The sequence below is a fragment of the Pseudophryne corroboree genome, chromosome 2 (genome assembly GCF_028390025.1).
Source record: "Pseudophryne corroboree isolate aPseCor3 chromosome 2, aPseCor3.hap2, whole genome shotgun sequence".
NCBI classification, from domain to species: Eukaryota; Metazoa; Chordata; class Amphibia; order Anura; family Myobatrachidae; genus Pseudophryne; species Pseudophryne corroboree.
Window position 1 is genome coordinate 622,305,595 of NC_086445.1, and position 26,199 is coordinate 622,331,793.

Genomic DNA, 26,199 nt, shown 5'->3' on the forward strand with positions numbered 1-26,199 from the left:
ACCGCCTCTGCCTGTCAATCAGGCAGAGGCGATCGCAGCCCTGCTACAGCCTTCGGCCGTCTGGCATGCGCTGGCGCACTATGGCGCTGGCGCATGCACAGTAGAGACCCGTTTGCTCTGCTGCGACAAACAGCAGCGAGCGAACGGGTCAGAATGACCCCCCATGTGCTCTGCAGGCGGGGCAGATATAACATGAGCAGAGAGAGTTAGATTTGGGTGGGGAATGTTCAAACTGAAATCTAAATTGCTGTGTAAAAATAAAGCAGCCAGTATTTACCCTGCACAAAAACAAAATAACCCACCCAAATCTAACTCTGCAAATGTTATATCTGCCCCCCCCCCCTGCAGTGCACATGGTTTTGCCCAACTGCTAACAAATTTGCTGCTGCAATCAACTCTGAATTACCCCCTAAGTCCCCCATTACTAACTTCTCTGGCAATAATACCAGCGATCGGGATGCCGACCGGTCACATGACTAACTCTGGCATCCTAACAATGAAGATCCCAACTGCGGATGGGGTACGTATTTCTACCCTCCCCTACCCTAACCCTCCAGGAGTGGCGGCTATGGCTAACCCTCCAGGGGTGGCAGATATGGCTAACCCTCGGGAAGGGGGGGTGGCTATGGCTAACCACCTCCTTGTGTCTAACCCTAACCGCCGCTAGTGCCTAACCCTCCCCCTCCAGGCCCGAAACCCTAACCCGCACCCCAATACTCACCTTCAGGATGTTGACTGTCAGGGTTCGGGCACCAGTTTCCGTACGCTATACCAATAATTTTGTACGTGAGTGATTATTGGTATATTCACATGTGCCAAAGTCTAATAGTGATGCCACTTACAGCATTTACCTTTACACAGAGTGAATGACAGGCACCATTTGTGGGCATTGATGGGAGAGAGGTTGTAAAAACGTAGGTGTGTCATGACTGTTTTGGGGGTGTCGCTGGGTGCGCTTGTGAATCTATACTGAAGCAGTGCACATCTGGTGTCTTTCTTTCAGGCTGCCATGTTGTATGGGCGTTTTAATCAAGCTGACAATTACCAATGGATCTGCATGTGCACATGGAATGTGTACGCAGTTGCTGTTACTTTATGATTGCTCCGCTGGGTGTCTCTGTACTTTTCAAGGCTGCTGGTTGTTTTTTTTATAATTTTGCATATCCTTAACATGTACAATAGCAGCTGCAATCACCATAGGGTCTGTCAATGAATCAGGCCAGATATTAATAATACTGTGCAGTCTCTATGTGACAGGTCCAAATAATATGATTTTAAATGTATTATCGTTATTTAATAGAAATCATGAAACACTTGAGGAACTGTGCACATCTCTAATAAAAAGGGACCTAAACATGTGGTTCACTGTGGCTGTAGGTATTATGGACTGCATTCAGAGATGGATGCAGTGCAGCTTTGGATTCCCCGACCCAAACAGTGACAGACTACAGGTTTTGGGGCACTGTGTGCAATGACGCAGGAACTGTTTTGCACGTGCACTGAACGATTCCTGTACATGCTCAGATGCACCACCATCAGAGATATACTGTATGCAAATCAGAATTAGAGGAACCACAACAGTTTCATGCATTTGATATTTTTAGACCAATAGGAATAAATAAGGAAGTTTTTTCAATTTTGTATTCAGCTTTATAGGTGAGTTTAAAATGGATATCCTAATCGAACACAAAATCAATAGTCATAATTGAACAACATCGAATTTAATTTTGTGTGTTCAATAAGTGTAGACCACTCTCTTAAGATGTGGCCTAAGGAGACTTGGATGCATCTCTAGATAGCTATCTTATGAGAGGGTACTGGAAGCCTGGTGTAAAAATACATGATGATGATGATGATGATGATGATGATGATGATGATGATGATGGTGATAATAATGGTGACAACAGTACAAGTATATACTAAAGATGCTTTGTCTGCCCAACAGCAAGACTTTTAAAAACAAGAATTTGCAAAACATAATGTAAATTGTGAAATTTTAATAAATGTGTAGATATTCTAACTTCTCATCTATGATCCAGTTTAAATTGGTGGAGCCCACTATATGAATGATGATGATAATGATGATGATGATGATGATGATGATGATGATGATGATGATGATGATGATGATGATTGTTATTATTATTTTATTTTATTGATAAAGTGACAACAAATTACACAGTGCTGTATATTGAGGGGATTATAATACTCACAAATCACATATAATTACATAAAACGGTTAGCTAAATATGGCTATTCATATGGCATGTTACTTACCTATGTGCATTAATTTGGCTGCTAAGTGACAAAAAATTAGGATATGTGTGGAGCCTAAATACAATTTTCTTAAACAATAAAAATCCAATCAGACCAGAATTGGTGAATTAGGACAGAAACTCCTTTGTGCTGATATCCGTAATGGCCTTATGTGCAGTGTTTAGCTGAGATATCAAATGGACCTTCTCAAGATTTTCCCATTTGACCCTCCTACCAACTGACCAGATTTGCCTATTTTGGCTCTAATGTATGTGCCAACATTGAGGTCCTTAATCAGAGGTGGATGCAATTGCAGATACAAACGCATCTTTTTTTGCAGCGTGACTGCTCCTTTATGCTAATGTTGCAGCCAATGGAACTCACCCAGTGACGTCTACCAATGGAGACACTGCTGAGCATAAAAAGTCACACCATTGGACGCACATTGGTTTCACCATCGACCAGTCTGAACATTGCATCGGCCCTATGGAGGCGCAGAATGTCAGTCTGAACATGGCTGCCAAAATCAGTGTAACTGAATAAAAAGACACAGTCACTGGTCGTGGCATGCCCGCATCTGGCTAGCTACCACAATTGTGTCCACCTTTGAAACAGGCCTAGAGACTTTAAGCAAAGAAGCTAAATTATTACTGGATTTCCAAGTTTCCTTTTGACTGGCTTTTCTCAGCCCCATTTGAGTTGGGGTTTTGCTTATTTCACAATAAGCTGATGGCATCTATTTCACATATTAATTTATGCTGCTTCTCTAAGGTTATATAACTTATATCTTATGTTTTATTGTAACTGTAAATTTCACTTTACATTACTTTACTCATCACTAGACTACAATGGCATTATTGTATAATCATCACTAAGAAAATAATTGGTCAAGAGGAACAAAATATGCATTACTTTATTATAGATTACAGAACTCTAAACTACAGAAAATGACAAATATTAAATGGGAAAATGATATAATCATATTCATGTGATACTATTTTATTTTACTTGTTAGATATTGGGAAATTAGTGTTAACCCAGTGTCTGAAGAATTATTGCATGATCATACAATAAGAAACACAGACAGAAATTTGTCCGGTAGACTACATTATGGTGACCTCCCCAAAGTCTCAAGGTCAGTCAATAAACATCCCTCATTTCTATGATTTGCCTGGTTCATATGATTTAAAGCACTTTAACAAGTAAACTAAAACTTTATTTTTGCATATGAAATTTTCCGAAACAAATGTAATGCATTCTGCAGTTGTATATGTATTTGTATTGTAATCCACAACTGTCATGTTCTCACATACTAATCAACATCATGTTGTTGCTGTTAGCTTTATTGTTGTTGTTCTGAAACAAAACCACAATTACAATAATTCTCCTTACAGCTGAGCCATCTTATAGCCATATTGATCATTGACTATACAATACTGTTTACATGGTAATAGAGTAGAGCAAATACGTCTTTCTGCTTTTAAAATAAAAAGTCCATACTGAAAATAGACATAAAACACATTCACTTTAGTGTTCCTCGAACAATTAATATCATGTAAGACACCACACATTAGTAATTTCTACTTTCCCATCCAGCTGTACAGCACTGTAAAAAAAAAAATATTGGCCTGTTTAATAAACGTATTGTAATAGGTTACAGACAATGCCTGAATGTGGAGGACAGCAGCTATATATAGTCGCTAAAGATTCGTCCTAACAGAGATAGAGCAACTTGTTTACTGCAGCTATTCACGACAACCAGTGTTTTGGAAATTATAATTAGAACAATCTGAAACCCAATTTATGAAAGTGTATTAAGAATAGAAGAATAAGAAGCCAAATATGATGGTTGGTACATTTACTTTGTCTCAGTAGTTTCCTAAAGCGATCTTATAAACCTAAAATGAACTTATGAATAAGGCTAAGTAATGCTGAGCTTAACTAATTGGGGGAAATAGATAATGATTCAGGTCTTCAGTGCAATTATTGGTTTTTCCAAGTGAAATAAACAGCTGTTTCAATGACAGGACTGCAGGAGAGGATCCATATAAAGCATTGGATTTTTGCTGCCCGGGTTTGAAAGTCATAAAAATATTTGGTAGTTCTCAGGTCAATATCTGTGCTGGCAGATGGCAGCTGGGCTTGAGTTTTTAGGGTGAGAAAATGCATCATTAGAAATATCATAAACCCAATCCCTTACTGTACGTGTTTCTCAAGGTGGTTCCCAACCAATAGGCACCGGCAAAAACTATAGGAATCTGAGAATCGCCCATGTTGTTTTCTGTACCTGGCTGGTACTTGGGCCCTACAGTGACCCGCATTCTCTCATTGCTGTATTCTAGTGCAGAAATCTGCATTACAATCTCATTTGTCATTTACATTATTTAGTGCAATGTTGAGAAATGAGATGTCACTATTATGATTGTAAGAAAGGTACATTGTATTTAGAAGTTATGCGATGAGTAAGCATCAACACAAACTGTTACAAAAAAAAGAATAATATATCAGTATTGGAAAAATAGCGTAGTTAGAAAACTGTTTCCACGCGGTCACTCGTATTCTCTTGTATTGACAACACAAAGTAGATATTTTTTTTTAAATCCCAGTTTTAGCTATGACAAATGGGGGTATGTGCTTTCTGTGTCATAGCTTTGGACAATGCAGTAATTGGATAGGTGAGTGGGTGCAAGAGTAGCGTTCTGGGGACGTGTGTGAGTGCTGGAGCAGTCTTGTGAGGGCTGGTGGGTTAATACAGTGTATGGCATCGATGGAAGACCTTACTTAAAATATTCCTCAGCAAATAATTGAATTGCCATCTTGCATTAGCTAGAAGATGAGTGGAGAGGAGACTATCTGTCTGCTCCATTCATTCTGTGCGCTGGAATCATATTTTAAACTTCAGGGCAGTGTGTGGCAGCTCTCTAAGCCCAGAAACAAGAGCCATGAAATGAAAATGTTCTGAGACCAAGTCATCCTTTTACTAGCTGCTGTTTATTAGGAATCGTTCTCACCAGTACTGACTGCTAACACGCACTAGCGGTCTGCAGAGTAAAGAGGGAAAAGGGGAGAGAGAGGTTTCTTTTATGTCCGTCTTATCTGTGGAGCGATCATTGAGCACTTGCTATCCGTGTCTATTATGTGGACACAGAAGGGTGATCACTGGTCAATGCCTAATTACTAGGGACGTTTCCGCTACAGCTTGCTTCATACAGCACTGTTACAGCAGTATGACTTATCTTCAATTTATACACAAATGATAAGAAATCAGCTGATTTCACAGTGGAAAATTCCCAGCCGCCTTGTTTTGGCTTCGGATTTATGTCTGAATCATTATAGAAATACTGAATATTTGGTCTATATTTGAAATATTATCCTTAATGTAAAAGTGACTGGACAGTCTCATAAACTATTGATTTAAAACAATGCGAGGGTTATCCCAGGTTACTGTATGAAGGCTAGCTGTAACAGTATGTGATGTGTTTTCAGGCAACTGATCAAAGCTCTGCTACTTACTACTAATATTTCTCACTTTATTACCTAGTGTCATTCGCAGTCTTGCATGCCTTGAGATCAGAAAGGTACAAGTTGCAAGTGGACAACTTGGGATCACCGAGGTTAACCCCATTTATTTTGTTGAATAATCTCTCTCACTATAAAGCTCTGGAAACAAACTTTCAACTTGAACTTTTCAACTCGGGCTCCTCGGATCAGCAAGGAAACTGATCCAGGTATCTGCTGTGTGCCGTATCCGAGGGACTGCAAACAGCATTTCTCTATGTAGAAAAATAGATTTACTTGATGGAAGTTTCGCTATTATGAAGATGGAAATGAGCCCGGGACTTTAGGAAAATTAAGCCTATAGAAATTAAATGACTCTGTCTAAATGCACAAATGCGATGCAAGATTTATAGTCTACAAAAAGCATTCTGGTTGCATTTATACGATGATGTCGGCACCTCACTGTCCTGTAGTGGAGAGATGTGAGCGTACATGCGGTAATTATGCGCCTATTGGTGAATGTGGTATACGCTATTCCTCTTATTTTTGCTCTTGAAACATTAATTAATTAATTAATTAATTAGCTTTTATTTAGTTGTTCTTTCTAAAGCCAGTGCAGCATACAAAATCAGACAGCAGTAAAAGTAGAAAAAAAATCAAGTCTCTTTGTATATCCCTGGGAAAGAAACAAGTAGACATGGCAGGCAGGGTAAATTTCAGGTTTGATCTATCCCTGGAGTATTTAGAGACCACAGGCTACAATGTTGGTGTAATCTGGCTTCCCCCTGGCTATGATCATGTATTGTAGCTCCAGATCTCCTAGTACACATCACTTGTCGGCTGTGCCAGTATGCCATACAGGAGGGGCCCTGGCGACTGCTGTCACCAACTGTCCTCTATAAATCATTTGCAGGTGCAATCCCTGCTCACAGCTACCCCAGTAATGGGAAACAGCAACTTACCGTATTTCTTAATACAGTATGTACAAATATCTGTAAAGCAATGCCATTCGCTGGTTGAAGAGCATATATATATGAAATAGGATCTTACCAGAAAGACCAGTAAGAACCTGGTTTCAAAAAGTTGGACAGAGACTTTGATAGCTCCAGTAAATTCTGATATAAATGAATAAGGATTTCTTCCTTTTCTTTTCTTTTCTTTTCTTGTTCTCTTGGAGGTTTTTTTTTTTTTTTTTTTTCTCTCTCTCTCTTTTTGTGGCGTTGAGTTGAAAAGGAAAAAGCATGCAGGTAATTGCCATGTATAATGACATGCTCCGGTGAGTGCAGGAAGCCACCGACTTTCTCAAACCTCGGCCAAAATTTCTAACTAATTCCTTGCCAGGAAATCCTGACAATAAATCAATTCTCCTTTTAAAATGAGGGATCAAAAGGAAAGACTTTTCTATACGGTGTATTGGTTATGAGAGTGCATCGCTTTCCAGTTCGCTGATAACAAAAAAATGATTTCCTATGATCGTTTGTTAAGGAGCAAGGCTGGGCCACACTGCTGTACTCTGTGCTTACAGCTAGGCTCAGGTACAGATGGCTTCTGACAAGCCCAGTGCCTCCCCAGCTGCCTGCTACTACAGCATGGCGCGCAGTTGATGCAGAAATCCACACAGATATACTGAAGCCTATCCTGCATTACAAATGTATACACAACTATATACTACGATTCAGAGAAATACAATTAAAATATAGTTTCAATAAAACAAAACTCTATTTGAGTTGCACGGTTCGTGCTTGAACTATATTGGTGTGCTGTTTGGTTTTCTGAAGTGGTTTATACTGCGTAAATATTTGCAAATACTAATTTCCCTGCTGCGTCGACCACAGTAGAACGCAGTACACGTTTTGCAGCATACAATACATCTACTTTATATTATTAGATACTTTGTATGGCTAGTTACTAATAAAAGCTGAGGGTTTAACATTAGGCCTTAAATCAACTTGATGGCATGTTGTTAGGAGATATACTGGAAACAAAGATGACGGTAGCAGCAGAAAATAACTTTTCTGTATGCAGCTGGGATTTTCGGATTTGTAGCAAGAATAACCAGATACTCCACAAAACACATTAGAAAGCAAGGAGTTCAACATGAGATGCTCATCTCCTATCTCTTATTCATCCCTGACCAACACATGTCATCTGGGACTTGCAGTGAAAGGAAGAAGTCCCCTGACAGAAGCGTACAGCTGTCGCCCTATGGGCTGTATAGGAGTAGAATATCTCCAGACATCCCTACCCTCTGTTTTACATGAGAAGTGGCACATATGCAGAGAGGCAGAGTGGGCGGGCGAAAGGTTGCCGTATTGATTTCATTTTTTACCGTTTACCAATAAACGAGCAGAGAATACAAACAAACAGCTGAGGGGAATGACACAAGACATTGCTGGGGAAAGACACTTATTGCATCCAGTCTATGCACAGACAAAGAACATAGGAGAACAGGGGAGATTGCATAGTCTGATGCTGCGTTAAACTGGAAATGCGTCTAATCAGAAGGGGATAGACAGAGTTTCCAAAATCCAATGAATGTTCCCATATCATTGAAGAATACCCCATTTACTGGAAGGTATGGAAACGCACATTTTAAATTGTTTTAATGCACATTAGAAAGTCGATAAATATATATAATCTTTATACAGTTTCTAAATAAACATAGGACACAGAACACGGACTCAAAAAATGCCGGATTTGTATCTGATGCATGTGAGGTCAGTATTTGAAGCTGACAACACATTACTACTTTTCTATGACATCATGACAAATGTATGCAATGTGTAAAGCTATAGATGCCATTGCTTAGCCACATGCAATGTAAACACACGGCAGGTTCACAGCACCACAGGAATTCCATTTCAGCAATATACCCTCTGATTGATTTTAATGTATTCTGCATTTTACATGTGTGCATTTATTATTATTATTATTATTATTATTATTATTATTATTATTATTATTATTATTATTAAGGGGTTATATTGTGCTGACCTTATAGAATATGTATGTAATGCTGTATCTTCTCAATGATTTTTACATTTGGAATGGACTTTTTAAAATCGCATCTTATATCACTTTACATATATTGGTCCAGTTCTTTATTTTTTTTTTATTCATGCAACTTTCTCTGAAGATAAGACTACTAGTCTCACAGTACTCAAACTCCTTGATGTATTGTGAACAACAGAGTGGCAACTCCTTATATCAGAAAACACTCTATCTGCATTACATTCGTAACAAGCAATTTGTCAGTTTCAGGAACAAACAATTTGCAAACGACCATACGATTAAAAAAATCATAGCTTTAAAGTTGCTGATCCCCTTCTCACTGATGTTGTTTAATTAACAATCAACACCTAGCTGATACTTGCCAGTCAGACAGAAAACAGCCAGCTTTGTTTGCAAATGTTTATTTGTGAACTCAGCCCACAGTGTTCATTATACATCCAAGTGAAGCGCTTCCTTTATCGTTTCACAGCAAAAAAGTAGATGAAATCTCAATGCACAAAATTCAGCAATAATAATCCGTCAGGAAAAAAAATCGTTAGAAATAACGCCTATTTAATACATTTAATATATTCGAAATATCAGTTAATAAAAATAAATAAAAAAATAAAAAATAAAGGGATTTCCTTATAAAAAATGCAAGTTCAAATTAAAAATTATCATTTTAAAAACCCCTCAAAATATAGAAAAGGAGAATCGTATTCAAAACTTATTTCGCTCTTGAGGAATTACAAGTATTTCCACCATAATGTGATATTTGCACACACTATATGCATGCACACTTTCCCATGTGTCACGTGTTAAGAGAGCAACGCCTCAAAGAAATGCCTTGGATATATAGGAGTGCTCAATGTATTATCAATACTCATCTATATATGTGACTGCAAACTAATGACAGTGAGTATACAAATGCATACATGTACATACAAATATACGCGCGTGTATATGCTAGTGTGTGTGGGGGGGGAGAGAGAGAGAGAGAGAGTATATACAAAATTACAGGAATTGCAGAAAAATATTAACCCCACATTAGACATCCCGCAACATACACCCAATCTTGGAGTAAACACGTGGTCGCGAAAAAATATTTATATATATATATATATATATATATATATATATATGCATTACCTACCAGTTTTATCACTGTCTGCGCTGTACAGCTATTCTTAAAATATTATTAGCGTTCTGTGCTTGATCCACCTCTCCAATAGAGTGAATATCTTTCCAAATAAAAAATGAAAATATGACATTACCTAAAGGTTTTGACAATGGTTTGCTTTCCCTATTTCTACAAATGGTTTTACAGTACTGTTAGAGCTTGGTGTCGTGGTTAATGGTTTACAAGGGGACTGTGAGGAGCTGATTGGCTGCTGGTGTGTGTTTCGTCACAGAGTTGTGCATAAGGCTAGCTCTACAGCAGCTGGGAACATGCAGTCCAGAGAAGACAGTTCAGATGGAAAGAGACAGTGAGTGGAGCAATCACAGAGCAGTAGGATAACGTTACACAATATACCGCCTCTGGCTGCGGTCACTCTGCTCTGGCAATAGAGTCAATGGGAAGACTTTAATCAGAAATTGATCTGAATCACCTGCGAGCGCTATATGGACACCTCGTTATAAACAACAGGACTTGGAAACCATTACTGGGCTAGCTAACTTCCTGAGAAAGACGAAAGAGCCACTTCATCCCGGGGATCCGATCCTAAAGCCATTCCCAGCCCTTTACAGGGAGGACTGCCAGGTTTTGCATTGATATTTCAGGCTACGCTGGTGAATTAGAACAGAGAGCCCAAGCACGGTATTTATTTTGGAAAGCAAAAGCACTTTCATCACTGACTGAGCTACCTCAGAATTCACAAAGCCAATTGATCGCTGTCAGATTTGTTTCCTCCTGTTACTATTGCTACCTTGCCTCTGAGTGTTGGATCTCCACTATTGCAGAAGCTGCCCTGGTCTTTGGGCTGCTCCCAGACTGAGGGGAACACGGCCCGAGAGTCCTTTATTTGTTGCAGAGCCATCGCTAGTGTGGGGCTGCTGTCACCTGGCCAGCCAGAGACAATGGTGCACTGTGCTGGATGCGAGAGGCCCATCCTGGACCGCTTTTTGCTGAACGTGCTGGACAGGGCTTGGCATGTCAAGTGTGTACAGTGCTGTGAATGTAAATGCAACTTAACGGAAAAATGTTTTTCTAGAGAAAGCAAGCTTTACTGTAAGAACGACTTTTTCAGGTGAGTGCTGAAAACCCTGATGGAGACTAGTAATGCCCACGACTTCCTTCACAGGCAAGGCAAGGACAGTGTTATCACTGCAGAGGTGCCTAAATGTATATATTTTTTTATATTGTAAACTGTATGGATTAAAAAGACACTACTGGTGTTGCTGTTTTTCTCACACTCAGGCTACATAGGTTTGTTTAATCATTGATGTACACACTGACATACCGGTTTGGTTACAAGGATCGTGTGTTAGACCTTTTAATGTATATGCTGTATACAATAGCTCGATAATTTAACACCTTTTACCAAGGCCAACCTATTGTATTATAAATCAATTTGTATAGGAGTGACTGTAAATCTTAAATCCTAACAGCCTTTGTAATAATTATCTATCTATCTATCTATCTATCTATCTATCTATCTATTTATCTATACAAAACAACATAGTGAAAAATATTCCTTGTTTTAACAACTGACACATGTTCATATCAGTGTCGACACGAAACACATAAGAGCTATGTATCCCCGGGTAGTCTACAAACCTCCCTTGTCAACTGTGAATGTATTTACCATCTGATGAATATTTTAGTGGTGACAAAGTACAGATAAAGACTCCTTAGAGATCGTCTGAAAATGGATCTAATGCCCCCGATCAGTATAAAGGGGGGAGCTGCTATCAGTCCGCCAGCAGATGCCCACCATGTATTTAGGAGCACAGTTAAGAACAACCCAAATGGTTTGATAATTATATAGCCAAAATGCATTTCTCACGCAGTGTTTTTGGAGGTCAAGCGGCGAGTTAAAATGATAATTTGATGGATGAAAGTGACATATTTTGTGAGATAAAGAGCTGATCTTTCATGATCTTTTCATGTCAATGGCCTTTAACAGGCCTAGAGAAAATGTCATTATTGTCATTCAAGACAGGCAACATAAATATTGGTATATATCCAAACATTAAAGAAAACAGATTGAAACATAACAACATTAGGAAGCTGCCTTGCTTCTTATTAAAAAAGAAGAAGAAAAATCAGGCATACAAACAATATAATGCGATTGCACATCGGATATTATAAGTTTAGAGTATGTATAGTGTATTTTACTTTGTCATTATTTGGCAAAGTATTTAAGCAGTCAATTCATTTTTCACTATATTTCCTAACAGTTCTTTAATTTAATCCTTTACAGAACAAAAATAAGTGTAATGATTGACATAACATATATATATAAGTGTTTATAAGTAGTTGTATGTCTATAGGCAAAGTGCTAGACTATGTGTTTGTTGCAGTGTACAGTACATACGATATATGTGTGTGTGTGTGTGTGTGTGTGTGTGTGTGTGTGTGTGTGTGTGTGTGTGTGTGTGTGTGTGTGTGTGTGTGTGTGTGTGTGTGTGTGTGTGTGTGTGTGTGTATTCAGGGGAGTTCCAGAGAAGGAAATAACACTTTGAAATGTACTTAGAAGTGACTCATTGATTGGGTATCCTGTCCTGCAATGGTGAAGCAAAGGCCTCAAGTAGTTATTGGTTGTGGATTTTAGTAAATAAGTGATAACTGGATTTGAATAGCCAGGGTGTTTGAAGAGGAAACCACTGGAAAATCCCATCACACATCCAGAATAGATATTTGCACACAGTTATCTGCAGCCAGACCTCACTGGGTTGTTTGTTTGTTTGTTGTTGTTGTTTTTTTGGGGGGAGGGGGTTCGTTGCTTTTTTTCGTCCATGAGATCCGACTCTTCAATATACTAATTTTAAAATATATAGTTGATTAAAATAAAAGATACCCTCTATAGGTATATGGTGCTGAAATACTTTGGCAATATTTAATTAATTCGAATCATTTGATCCGAGAAATGCATTTGTTTGAAGTAAGACAAAAAAGCGTTTCTTTACATATATTAAACGTGCAATATTTAAATATACATTTTTGTAATTTTTTTATAATATGATTGTAGCTTAATTCAATTATTTTCAAAAGTGATGTTTGCACAACACGCTCGATAGCAGCAGTTTGCTGTATAAAAGGTTTGCTGTTATTTATACGTTTTGTATTGAGGCAAGAAGGCAATAGCACGAATTTACACAACACCACACATGTCGTCGATAGAATAACACTATAGTTATGAAATACATAACTATTCATTAATAATCGAATGTGACATTTGAGTACAACTGACAGTGGAATGCAGGCATTATTATATGATATAATATACACCATTGCACTGGTATTTGGCTGAGATTTTGTAGTGATGAGAGATTTTCATTGTATCTCTCCTACAGATTGTGTGTCTGTGAAAATGGTAACATGACTTTATTCTGTGTCTCTGTTAGACGCTTTGGTACCAAGTGTGCTGGCTGCTCCCAGGGAATCTCCCCCAGTGACCTGGTCAGGAGGGCAAGGAGCAAAGTGTTCCACTTGAACTGTTTCACATGTATGATGTGTAACAAACAGCTTTCAACTGGCGAGGAGCTCTATGTCATTGATGAGAACAAGTTCGTCTGCAAAGAAGATTACCTAAACAACAATAACAACGCTGCCAAAGAAAATAGTCTTCTATCAGGTAAATGTTGTATTGGCACACACAGTGGCACTAGTCCTCTACCTCCCATCCTCTGTGCTTGCCTTGCGTTGTCCCCCAAATTATCCATCCCCGTTATATACCCCAGACCCTCTTTCTTTCGTCCTCCCTCTCTTTGTCTGACCTCTCTCGCCCCTATTTAATATATATACACACATAAATCATATACATATGTGTGTGTGTGTGTGTGTGTGTGTGTGTGTGTGTGTGTGTGTGTGTGTGTGTGTGTGTGTGTGTGTACACACACACACAAATAAATACATAACCATATATAGTCACAATTACAGGATTATTATTATTATTATTATTATTATTATTATTATTATTATTATTATATACAAGGAATAGAGTTGCTCAGGCCAGGTAAAAGGTAAAACCTATGAATTTTAAAACTGGTATAGTGATTAGAAGAGGGGAGAATACAACTAGGCATGGCTTTCTATATACAAGTGAGCGGTCTTGTTCCGATCCTATCGTCCTTTGTTTGATATGATTTATTTTTTTCCTCCCTGGAATAGTAACAGGCAGTGACCCCAGTTTATCTCCTGACTCTCAAGACCCATCTCAAGATGACGCAAAGGACTCTGAAAGCGCTAACATCTCAGATAAGGAGGCTGGGATTAACGAAAACGATGACCAGAACCTAGGGGCAAAGAGGAGAGGACCCCGCACCACTATCAAAGCCAAACAGCTTGAGACCCTGAAAGCAGCCTTTGCAGCTACACCTAAACCAACGCGACACATTAGAGAGCAGCTGGCCCAGGAGACTGGCCTCAATATGCGGGTCATACAGGTAATAGTCTTTCTTTCAATTAGACGTATGCTCTGTCAAATTTGCTACTAGCATGTGCATGGTAAACGTTAGGATAAATGTCCGCCCTATACATCATAATTCATTAGCTGGAGCTAACGCCCTCTATTTCATGGATACAATATTTACAATAGTAAATGGTATTTGACCCCTAATGCAAACCAGGTATTTATCTGTTTCTGGAAAAAAGTAACTGTGGGGAAGACCACACTTTAAATTAACATTTTGGGGGTCCTATAATGAACTGCAGAAGGTGTAATAATATAGAGAAATAGTGAATGCATTTCTTTTTGGCTTGTAGATCTTTTCTTTATTGTATCCTTGAAGGAAAATGGAAAAATAAAGAAGATATTAGTTTTCTGCATAAGGTTTTTATTTATTCAAATAATTAATTTAATGTGTAATTAAATAACTTAGTATGATTGCAGAGCTATTTGCAATGTGATATTATTATTATTATTATTATTATTATTATTATTATTATTATTATTATTATTATTCATTCTACACCGCAGAATTACGGTTTAAATCCGACAGTGTCCACGATACTGGAATATAACTGGTATTCGGAAATGGAATACAGTACAAATACTATTTCCATATTCACCTCCTATCTCATCATTTATTGGCCTTAAAGATTGAACAGGGGTATCAACTTGCAAATGGACTAGAAATTAATAACCATAAATGTGAGGGGTTAATGGAAAAATAAGAATGACAATGAGTTGGGATTATTAAAAGGTTTATAAACCCGCAGAGCTGGGGGTAATGGAGGGTTAAAAGATCATTAAGGCGAGGTTAGATTGGAAGAACCTTAGTGAGAGGATAATTAGGAGTAATCTTGTCAGGGTAATAAGAATTAACTCAATCATTCTTGACCTAAAGCGGGAAAGCCAAGCAAGGAGAAAGCTAAATGCCTTTAAATGTTTAATTCAATACCAACTGAAAAAACTCAGTAGCCAAACCACTGAGTGTAAATATAGATTACATAGTTGTATTATGAACCATAACCATATTCTTTTGAGCAGTTGGGTAGGAGCCAAAGTAAAATGGCTCACTGAAATCATCCCAGACCAAGTTCAGAAGGTCATCCTCGGGGTGAATCCCAATTTCTGCATGTTTAACAAGTGACAATCGCGTATAATTGGAAGATTTTAGTGCACCGTACTTACCCATAAACCTAAAGTGCATCCAATAAGAGCCTATTAGCAACGGCAATGTGACAAATATATACAAGGAGGCAAAAATAATCATGTCAGAGCCCCTTACACCCCTAGCCCTATAGACCTGCAGTTTTCTCTTGCTATACCAAAACAAGCAGTGACAATTCAGGAAATATAAGTCTGAAATATTAACCGACTTTTCATATGTGATATATTCTAATTTGTTGTTGTTTTTCTTAGGATTGTTGCTTTTTTACTTTTTGTAATACATACATGATTAAATAACGAATAAATGCGCCAGGTAGAAATGTCATATGGACCAGGGAACTATAGATTTGATTATGCAAGACATAATTATTGGTTTGCGTTAATCGATAGATGATAGATAGATAGATAGATAGATAGATAGATAGATAGATAGATAGATAGATAGATAGATAGATAGCTTCAACTACTACCTAGAATGGTTCCAGTAAATCGTGCGATTATTTAAACTACATTTATCCAGTACTGTTTAACAGCTGGAATAAGATACACGTAGAACATGGGTAAGATCGGAGCAGCCAGGAAACAAGTGCAAAAACGAATGGAATTATCGCACGGAAAGAGATTGCACCTGCAGTGACTGAAACATGTTTAACATAAATATAAAAATGTACAAGCTGAGCTGCCTGCATTACCTGCAGACAATTACCAACTGTCCGTTGTCATGCATGAAAAAATGGATACAAAAGATAGTAGCTTTTATATTTTTTGCCTCAGTGAGATGATTGTGGAAAAGTCCTTTTTAGCCTGTACCGGGGGCAGACTGATGCAATGTAGAAGCTCATATATTCTATTACGTGGGGGTTATGCACATTCTATATGCGCATGCGCGATGTGAACGCCTCCTGACCGGGGGTATATATATATCTTTCCTGGTGGTGTGTTTAAATCCTCAATTTCTGTTTATAAATGCAAAAGTGCAGTCCCATGTATTTAGCGATTGCTCCTTTAGGCACGACACCAACAATGAATGTTCATAAAGTAGATACAGTAGGTATAGGGCTTTATATAGATCACATTCGTGTAAATTGTAAACCAGGACTCTATAACAGTGTTTCTCTTCTGTTAGTTGACAATGCCTTGCAGAAGGCGCTGGTAACCTGGAGACGTTTTGTCTGTGACTACCACTCTTGGCACGTTGCACCCCACGCAGTAGCATTTTGCTGAGTATTAAAAGAAGCATAGTTGATTTATTTTTTATTTTATTTTTTACTTTGTGTGTATATATGAAGTAGAATTTGGTATTTTCGTGAATTAATTTCTGTAAAACCTGATTTTCAATAGATTTGAGTACATTCTTTATTGTAGACCAGTGTTATCACCCGTCCCCTCTAAATTATGACTGTTGGTAGTGGGTAAACAGTCACATCGTTTCCATATATTGCAATAATACATACAAAACATGACTATGCCAGTGCTGTAAGAATACAGAATATACATTGCAGTAATGACGGAAGTTGTGAGTAGCAACTAGAGAATCCCAGGAGCCAGGTTACTCCCTGTTGTCACCTCCTCCCTGACTGATAAAGTTATAGGTAGCTTTATGGATAATAGCTGTGTACCTACTGTACATGTGGGAGTCTTTTTTATTTTTAGTAATAGTGCTGTGATAGTATTATAATACTTTTGCAGCCAGAAGATGAACGGTACATTAATTGTTTAAGACCTATACCACTCTTGTTATTACTAGGAGAAAACTTCATTTGCTGCAGGGATTTTTTAGCTTCTTTTTCATTCCAGCCATAATTATTGACAGCCCTGCGAGGCCTACAGATCCAGGGTAGCATTAGATCAGGGAATATTCATCAATCAAATCTTGATCGGAAGATTTTTAACTGCTTCATTCTTTTATAGAGCAGTTTAATTCGCCAGACATCTGGCTATGGTCAAATGTAGCTGACTCATTTGTACAATGGGTCAAATACACTTTTATTGGGCGCAGTTACCCCGTAGCCACTGAGGATCAGATCAGTCAGGATGGCCTCATATGTACCGTATAGACCCGGCAGTGAATGGCTGGATCTAGCGCTCATTTATTAGCATTTAGTATTCCACTGAGATATTGGTGATTATCTATTTACTGCAATTTAGGGAAAGAACCTAAAGTGTTTGACTGTTGGTTATAATGTCCTGCAAATTCTGCACCTGAATGTAATATAGGTACTGTACTTTTGTCTCTACTGTCGATAAAGCAGAGAGGCCTAGTTCTGACATGTAGAAAATAACAGATCACCTGAGCACCCAGCTTCAGCTTTTATATTTCTGTTAAACATTGGTTCAAATGTCAGTAACAATATGGTCGTAACAAATAGCAAATAGTAACAAACGGTATGCAAATTAGCATACTTTTTTTATACTGAAATCCCACACTTCTGGACAGCATAAATCATGTAGAGTATTGTATGTATATATGATTGATTGACAGATTTGATTTGGAGAAGCAGATGGATGTAGTGCCAATTTTAAAGCATGAACTGTGCACATAGGAGTAACGCTAACTCACAATTGTCATATAGAATAATACATAAAGAGCCATAAAGCAAATAAACAGGCACTTCTGTGTAACAGATGGCGCATTGTACGCATTACCCTGCTCAGACGTGCCTTCTGTAGTAATGTACTGTAATGATGCACCCATCATGTTCTGTATCACCCACTCACGTGCATGCTACATATTGCTATTCTCCCCTTGCAGGTGTGGTTTCAGAACCGACGATCCAAAGAGCGGCGCATGAAGCAGCTGAGCGCCCTGGGCGCCCGCCGGCACGCCTTCTTCAGGAGCCCGAGGAGAATGAGGCCGCTGGTGGACCGGCTGGAGCCGGGGGAGCTCATCCCCAACGGACCGTTCTCATTCTATGGAGGTGCGCACTTATACTAAAGTGACATTGCTAGTATACAGGGGTGTGTGTATGTGGGGAAGTGGGGGGGTGTCCAAACACCGTCATTGCACAAACACAACAAATATGGGCTGGATGCAGGGTACTGATTCCAACTCACTGGCCATTACTCACATGACTGTCTGTCCCGCACATCCACTGCTATGATGTGCCGATAGAATGTGTAATATCACCCACCATATTGTCCCTTAGCTACTATTTGAAAAGTTAAATTAGTCGGTAGTTTCTACATTTCTATTAATTACTTTTAATTTACAGTACATTGGGTAATTAACACTGCAAAAAAATAATGAGGACTCCAGTGACACATCCACACATGCATGTTCCATTTCAGAATTTAATTACATTTTTATCAATGATAGCAAAATATATTAATTTGAAAACTAATTTAAAAGGAATCGAATCGTTGTTGAGCGACACACAGTTAAGTATTTTTCTATATATACAACGTTACACTTACTATAAACCCATATATAGTGTATGCTTAATAGTAACTCTTGTTTCATTCATTTTAGTGTTGTTAGCATTTTGCAGACCTACAACATTGTATTTCCCTCTATCAGTATAGTTGATCAGAAAAGACCAAGAAACCTTTAGTAAATCCATGCGTTTTCAAGCATGAAACACACTGTTAATATTTAAGGACATGTTTGGTAGATAAGTAACAGAGGTTCCTTTTACACAGACGAAGTTAGGAGAGTGAAAATATATTCAGTTTCTTTTTCTTTAGATGTACAATACACACAGCGCTCCACATTTATGTCTATTTACTCTACATCTCCATAGGCCAGGATATGGTTTCCGCAATAAAACCATGGGGTCTAGTTACATAAGCCTTGGAGAGAGATAAGGTGGAGAGGGCTAAAGTACAATGAGCTCCTAGCTGCCATGTTACAGGCTGTGTTTGAAAAATGACATATAGGAACTGGTCGGTACTTTATCTCTTGCCACTTCATCTCTCTCCAGGGGATATTTAGGGGTCCATTTACTAAGGCTCGGACAGAGATAAAGTGGATGGAGATAAAGTACCAGCCAGTCAGCTCCTAACTGTCCTGTTTCAAACCCAGCCTGTAACATGGCAGTTAGGAATGGATTGGCTGGTACCTTATCTCCGTCCACTTTATCTCCATCCAAGGCTTAGTAAATAGAACCCTTAGTAAATAGACCTTATTCCCGTTGAAGCTTGTCTCTCTTATACATAACCTTGAAATAGTAGAAGATTATGAAAAATAAAATGTTAGATCCTGCTAAGCAGAGCTAGTAACAGTTTTTTTCACATTTATATGTATTGTTTAAATCTGCCATAATCTCTGTAATATCTCGCTAGTCGCATGTCAATTTTGTCATACATACATTTATGCTCCGTATGTAAACACATAATACATGAGAGTCCGTATTTCTTGTTGTGTTATTCTTATGACATTCTTGCCATGGTGCAAACTAATATCAGTATGGTGGTCCTGACTGCCTGTTACAAGCGGTTCTACTCAGAAACACCGCGCCTTCTCACTGTGACTCAGATGGTCCTATATGCAAGTTCAGGGGATGTTTTATTAAATAGATTTATATATTATAAAAAGTTAATTATGATACATGATCTTAAAATATATTTTTTATAAATTAAATACAATACATGTAGTTAGTTATTATAAGTATGTTAAAATAAATTAAAGCTAGCAACTAGTTAAGATAAACTGCCTTAAGAACATTTTACCTCCTAAATTGAGCGATGTGAAAATTAAATTAAAGTTTGACAAAAATCTAAATTAAGATAAAAAGATTTATGGATTTATCATTATCATGGCTTTTTTAAGTGCTGTATAATTAATCAGAAATATTTTCCTTTGTAGATTATCAGAGCGAATATTATGGCCCGGGAAGCAACTACGATTTTTTTCCTCAAGGACCTCCGTCATCACAAGCCCAAACCCCAGTAGATATGCCATTTGTACCTTCATCCGGACCTGCTGGAACTCCACTTGGTACAATGGACCACCCATTACCCGGGCATCACCCGTCTAGTGACGCCCAGCGTTTCACAGACATCATGTCCCACCCTCCAGGAGACTCTCCCAGCCCAGAGCCCAACCTGCCCGGCTCTATGCACTCAATGTCCGCAGAAGTTTTTGGCCAGAGTCCTCCTTTTTCTACTCTATCAGTCAATGGGGGTGCAACATATGGGAACCACTTGTCACATCCAGCAGAAATGAACGAAGCGGCTGTCTGGTAGTTTATTCATAATCAAAGAGCACCCATTAGACTGGCGCATATTCCCATCTCTCCGGACAATGCCATGGTGTTTAGAACTGGCAAATCTATATTATATCCCCAGTCTGAAACAACATTTTTTGGGGGGATTGAAATACGTTGCGGGAGAATGCCTTGGAATTATTGGAGCAAAAGAGATCCCAAGCATACCTTGTGTAGGGTCAGATCTAAAACTGGAGAAGCTATCATTTGAAGTGCTGCAATGCCAGGAGATCACTTACATGGTACCAATAGCTGGTAGCAATCACAATCTTTAATTCCATAAACACGGCTACAATGCCCTAGAGCACCCTTGTTAGGGAATGTTGTATCCTGGATCAGTGTGTCTATTTCCTGCACCTTAGAGGTTGAGAAAATTAGCATAAGCTTCTATATATATATAAATATATACACCTGAGTTACAGGTGGAACAAAACGTTTATTTGCCAAAATATCAAATACAACAATGTAAAGCCCTCAGCATCAACTCTTCTACCTTTTACAAAGCTACTGACACAAATGTAGTATCCTCACGCTGAAGGTCTGCTACCAGGCCTGCTACAAGACTGACTTGAAATAGATTCTACCTTCATTGATAACGAAAACTAAAAGACTATTGAACTAAAACAGTCAACTGTTTACGTATGACGTTAAATTCAGGAGCCTAACGTTTTAGTAATAATCCAGTTTTAGAAACCTCTGTAAAAAAAAAGAAACAAAAAAAAACAAACAAAAAAAGCAAAAGTTTCGAGCAATCAACCAAATGATTCATTTTCTTTGTTTTGTTTTCTGTGGATGTAACGGGACTGATTGAAAGGAATTTTGGTACAATGTGCTCGTTGTTATAGGGTGTTATTTACAGAAGGCAAAAGAAAGTGAACAAAAAGTGAGGTGCCAAATAAAATAACTTAATAGCACAAAAATACTGTAAGGTGCGCAAGCGCCAATCACCATAGAAAGTGTTTAAAATGTGTTACACGGTTCAAAATATTTCATATACTTTTTAGTCCTGTTGAACATCCATTGACTTGTTAATGGCTTATATAGAACCAGGCAGGTTTTATTTTTGTGTCCTTAAAGAAAGTCCAAAATATTTAAATTTTATGGTCAAATATGCAGTTCCGAGCTGCGTTTTCTTTATATATTAAATTTCTCATACGTCTTTTATTGTTATTATAAGCCTAAGCTTGTGTGACCTCCAGTGCATATTAGACCATTCACTGTATGAAAGGAAAATATGTTGATAAATTTGTGAATTTTTAATAAAAAATAGAACATCTGATGTTTAGATAATTTGTATTTCATTGGGTGTTTCTAAGATTGTTTGGCTGGCCAAAATCATGAATACATATTTCTGTTATTTGACTCTGTTTACACTTTTTTTATTGCCTTAAAAAATAGACAAAAAGAAATACGGTTTAAAATTATTTATTTAAAGGGAACTACTCTGGAATTGCGCCAAAAAAATCTCACTTTTACTTTTTTTAAGACAATTTTTTTTTCAAAAACAATTTTATTAAAGATGCTGTATTCTGTCAGATTGGATTGTCACAAATTTCTGTTCTAAGCATCTTTAATAAAATTGTTTTTAACAGAAAGATGCATAGGACAAAAATAGTTTTTAAACCCGTAAAACCATAGTACATGACTCACATAATTAATAATAAAAGGAAACTACACTATACACAGACGTCTGCATATTTTTCTCCTTTGTCCTTTACAGTATAACAAAAATTGTATCACCACTAGATTAATATAGCTTGCTGTATATTTAGCTGCAGGAACAGTATGTCCAGGTATACGATTGTTAAAATGTATATTACCGGGATTAAAAATGCTATGGGTGTATAAGTGTATTGCATCAATAGCCCATTTCAGTAATTCCAGATGTAATCTCAGTACAATTGCATTGAACCGCTTAAATAGACTGTAAATACATATTTTTAAATAGCAATATTTAATTTGTTTTGAAGGTCATGTTGCTTTTCAGTAATTGAACCACAAGTGCCCATGGCAAGGAAATGTGTTTTTTATTATGAAGTCGCATAAATAAATGGATTCTTGATCATTCAACTTATTCAGCAGGCGGGAGGTTAACGTCTATAAGAATAGTGTGCGGCGCTATAAATATTACCATATATATTATGATGCAGGCATGCAGACTATATTTAGTTTGACTGTACAACGGTAACCTTGTTCGGTGTATTTTAGGATATAACAAATAGACTGCATATTACATATGGGCAAAAATTCCTCAAGATAATGTAATCGGCCGTTTTAAGCAGGTTATAGAAGACGATTTCTCCGAATTAAAAAGAGCGTATTTATTAAAAATGAGTTGTGTCGGCAGGCGCTGTTTTAATTTATATTTTATTAATTCAATTCCTGTGTGTCTAATAGAAGACACAAAATAACCTGAGCCCACTTTTTGGATAATATTGAATTAATCTATAAGTGAAGAGCGGCTGTCAACGACTGACTTGATAGGTATTCTTTTGGAGCCTGCAAACCGACACATCATCTGATAATCTGACAGCAAGTCAGCAATCAGGAAATTAGACTTTGATGGTATTTTTGGACGCTGCAAAACTAATTCAATTCAGATAGACAGATAGATAGATAGATAGATAGATAGATAGATAGATAGATAGATAGATAGATAGATAGATAGATAGATAGATAGATAGATAGATAGATAGATAGATAGATAGATAGATAGATCTATTGATATATTTCTGCCATCGACTATGTAACTTTGCAAATCATTCAAAATGCAATACAGTGCAGTTTACACAACAGAGCGCATCAGATATGTGTTACATGGGAAGAATACTGTCACTGCCACTGGCATATATCTTCTAATCTACGTGTAGGAATAAGTAACGCAGCCGTAGGTGGAAATACTGTACGATTTTAACTTTAATGATAATATTTCTAATCTCCTTTCCTACACAATCCGTAGTCACCCAGTCACCCATCCAGCATGAATAGGAGGTCGCCATATACTACAGTGCTGCCAGTCACATGACATTTCGCCCCTTGGCTGTACATCCTCATATTGCCATGCCTTCGCCTCTCTTCCCTTTGAAGAGACCGGCTCCTAAGTCGTTAAGCATCATGTCTGTAGCACGGAGCAAGTGGTAATTAATGATATACCTCTGCCCTCTGTAGGACAATAGGCAGCACTGAACCGGGCCGCTAGCAGCCTCAGTGATGTCTTGCTTTCAATACGCCGTTGAGCAAATTACATTTCTCAATTTCTTTCCAGACGATTTCTTGATGTAAAAGAAAAGCAAATCTGACAGCAAGGAGAGGGCATAAGGCACACAAGGGCGGAGAGATTTGCTTTTAACCCTATTCAGTGATGCAGGTGCCTGATTTTAAAACGAACCAATAGCATGTTATTTTATAAACTGTATTCTATTCCATTTCCTGCCTCTACCACTGGTAATACCAGATAGAGTGCCATGGTATACTCTCTACGTTTTCCATCTGTGGCGCTAGAGTTTACATACTGCTATTATCCACTGGCTAGTTCCTCACTCCCTAGTGGGAGGTGGGGTTTGTCACACCCACATTTGGCATTTGGGGTCAGGATAATGGAATTAACGTGTGTGTATGGTGTCTCTCGCTCGCTCTCTCTCTCTCTCTCTCTCTCTCTCTCTCTCTCTCTCTCTCTCTCTCTCTCTCATATCATGATCTGTCTATCTATCTATCTATCATCTATCTATCTATCTATCTATCTATCTATCTATCTATCTATCTATCTATCTATCTATCTATCTATCTACACACACACACACACACACACACACACGCACGCACCTACCTTGATCTAGATCCAGAATCTATGTATTAGATAAACTGAATTGCAAGTTGCTTAATTGTGAGGCTGATACCTTTGTTTTGGAATAAATATTTTTTATATACAGTATTTCACTAGGTGAATTACCTTCTTTTGAGCTGATCTCAGGATTGTGGTCCATCTGTGAAGCTACTGGAAGGATCCAAACTATAGAATAATTTCAGATAAGCCACGCATTTATTTTCTTTTGGTATCAGGCTTTCACCATTTTGCTAAAGCATTGTGGTATATTATTGAACATATTGCACATTTGGGCTGTCTTTTTTCTCTTCTCTTTCTGAGATAGTGAGTGAGTGAGTGAGTGAGTGAGTGAGTGAGTGAGTGAGTGAGAAAGAGAGAGAGAGAGAGAGAGAGAGAGAGAGAGAGAGAGAGAGAGAGAGAGATGGATGTTAATGCACTAGCGACTGTGCCATGAACTGTGCTGACTGTGTATCTTGCCTTCTAAACAGTGAAGTGGAGAACTTGTCTATAGCCACCAATCAGCTACTTACTAGCATTTACCATGTACATTCTAGAACAGCAATGGGCAACAGGTGGCACTGGGTCTGCATGTGGCCTCCATTCATCCACTTGTAGCCCTCAGTTCCTTCCTACTTTTTTGTCATATTTGTTATAGCATGTAATGCTTGTTTATAAGCATTATAAACCTAATCGAGTTGTTTATCACTGATCTATAAAATTATAGATAGAAGATGATTGGTTGCTTATTGGTTGCTATGGGCAACTTCTCCATCTGTCCACTTCTTCACTCTTTAGAAGGTTTAGGGGTACATTTACTAAGCAGTGATAAGAGCGGGGAAGTGAGCCAGTGGAGAAGCTGCCCATGGCAACCAATCAGCACTGAAGTAACATCTATAATTTGCATACTATAAAATTATACAGAGCTGCTGATTGGTTGATGGGGCAACTTTTCCACTGGTTCACTTCTCCGCTCTTATCACTGCTTAGTAAATATCCCGCTTAGTCACACCTACATGACCCTTCTGTTAATTACATTTTAAAAATGAATAGCTCCTTTTTGATGCTTTGAAGTTTGTACAATATTTTTCAAATTGTATTATTGTTGCAATACTAAGTTACAATTTTAGCATTAATTACTAAACTGGATTATATTTGCTACTTGGCCATTCTGTGTACATGTATATGTACATTTATACGCTTGGGTTATTTTGCAAAGATGTCAAAAAAAATAATAATTAAGAATTTGCTTGAGTGATCTTATTATTTTTAAAAGTAGAAATTCAACTTTGTATATTATTGCACCTTGCTTCTAGAGCAATCTCTAAAAATGCCTTTATAATAAAATATAACTTTAACTATTTAAGCTTATTTGGATAAAAATTATTAATATCCAACTTATGTTATATGCTAAAGGTTTAGGGCTTTATTCAGTAGGTATTGCATCAGCGATTTGATTGCATAGTGACGATTTTATGCCCAGTGCGCACACGCAGGAGCCGTGCTGCACATGCGCTTGGTGTGAGATATGATCGCATCTCACTAATGCGAACGTCTCTGCCTGATTGATAGGCAATGGTGTTCATGGGACGGCATTGCGGGAGCGGTGTGGCGGAGATGGGGGTGGGTCTGGGCCGCTTCATGATGGCTG

At 38.0% G+C, this 26,199-nt stretch overlaps 1 protein-coding gene across 2 annotated transcripts; it reads left to right on the plus strand.

Moving 5' to 3' along the window:
- The first annotated feature begins 8,131 nt into the window (after window positions 1–8,131).
- Window positions 8,132–22,178, plus strand: LHX1 (LIM homeobox 1). Of its 2 annotated transcripts, none has more exons than XM_063957220.1 (5): window positions 8,132–8,329; window positions 13,315–13,544; window positions 14,081–14,355; window positions 18,277–18,442; window positions 20,329–22,178. In XM_063957220.1, the coding sequence occupies exons 1-5, from the start codon at window positions 8,286–8,288 to the stop codon at window positions 20,706–20,708; spliced, it is 1,095 nt and encodes a 364-aa protein (XP_063813290.1). In that variant the 5' UTR covers window positions 8,132–8,285; the 3' UTR covers window positions 20,709–22,178. The 2 variants fall into 2 exon arrangements, with proteins under 2 accessions (XP_063813290.1, XP_063813289.1); XM_063957219.1 differs by lacking the exon at window positions 8,132–8,329 and adding an exon at window positions 10,186–10,994.
- Window positions 22,179–26,199: the final 4,021 nt, after the last annotated feature.

What these genes read in the sequence shown, in the direction of transcription:
- LHX1 (XM_063957219.1), top strand. Translation starts at nt 10,825, where the DNA reads ATGGTGCACTGTGCTGGATGCGAGAGGCCCATCCTGGACCGCTTTTTG. An exon ending in TGTAAGAACGACTTTTTCAG is followed by an intron (nt 10,995 to 13,314) that starts GTGAGTGCTGAA and finishes TGTCTCTGTTAG; the next exon opens with ACGCTTTGGTACCAAGTGTG. An exon ending in ACCGTTCTCATTCTATGGAG is followed by an intron (nt 18,443 to 20,328) that starts GTGCGCACTTAT and finishes TTTCCTTTGTAG; the next exon opens with ATTATCAGAGCGAATATTAT.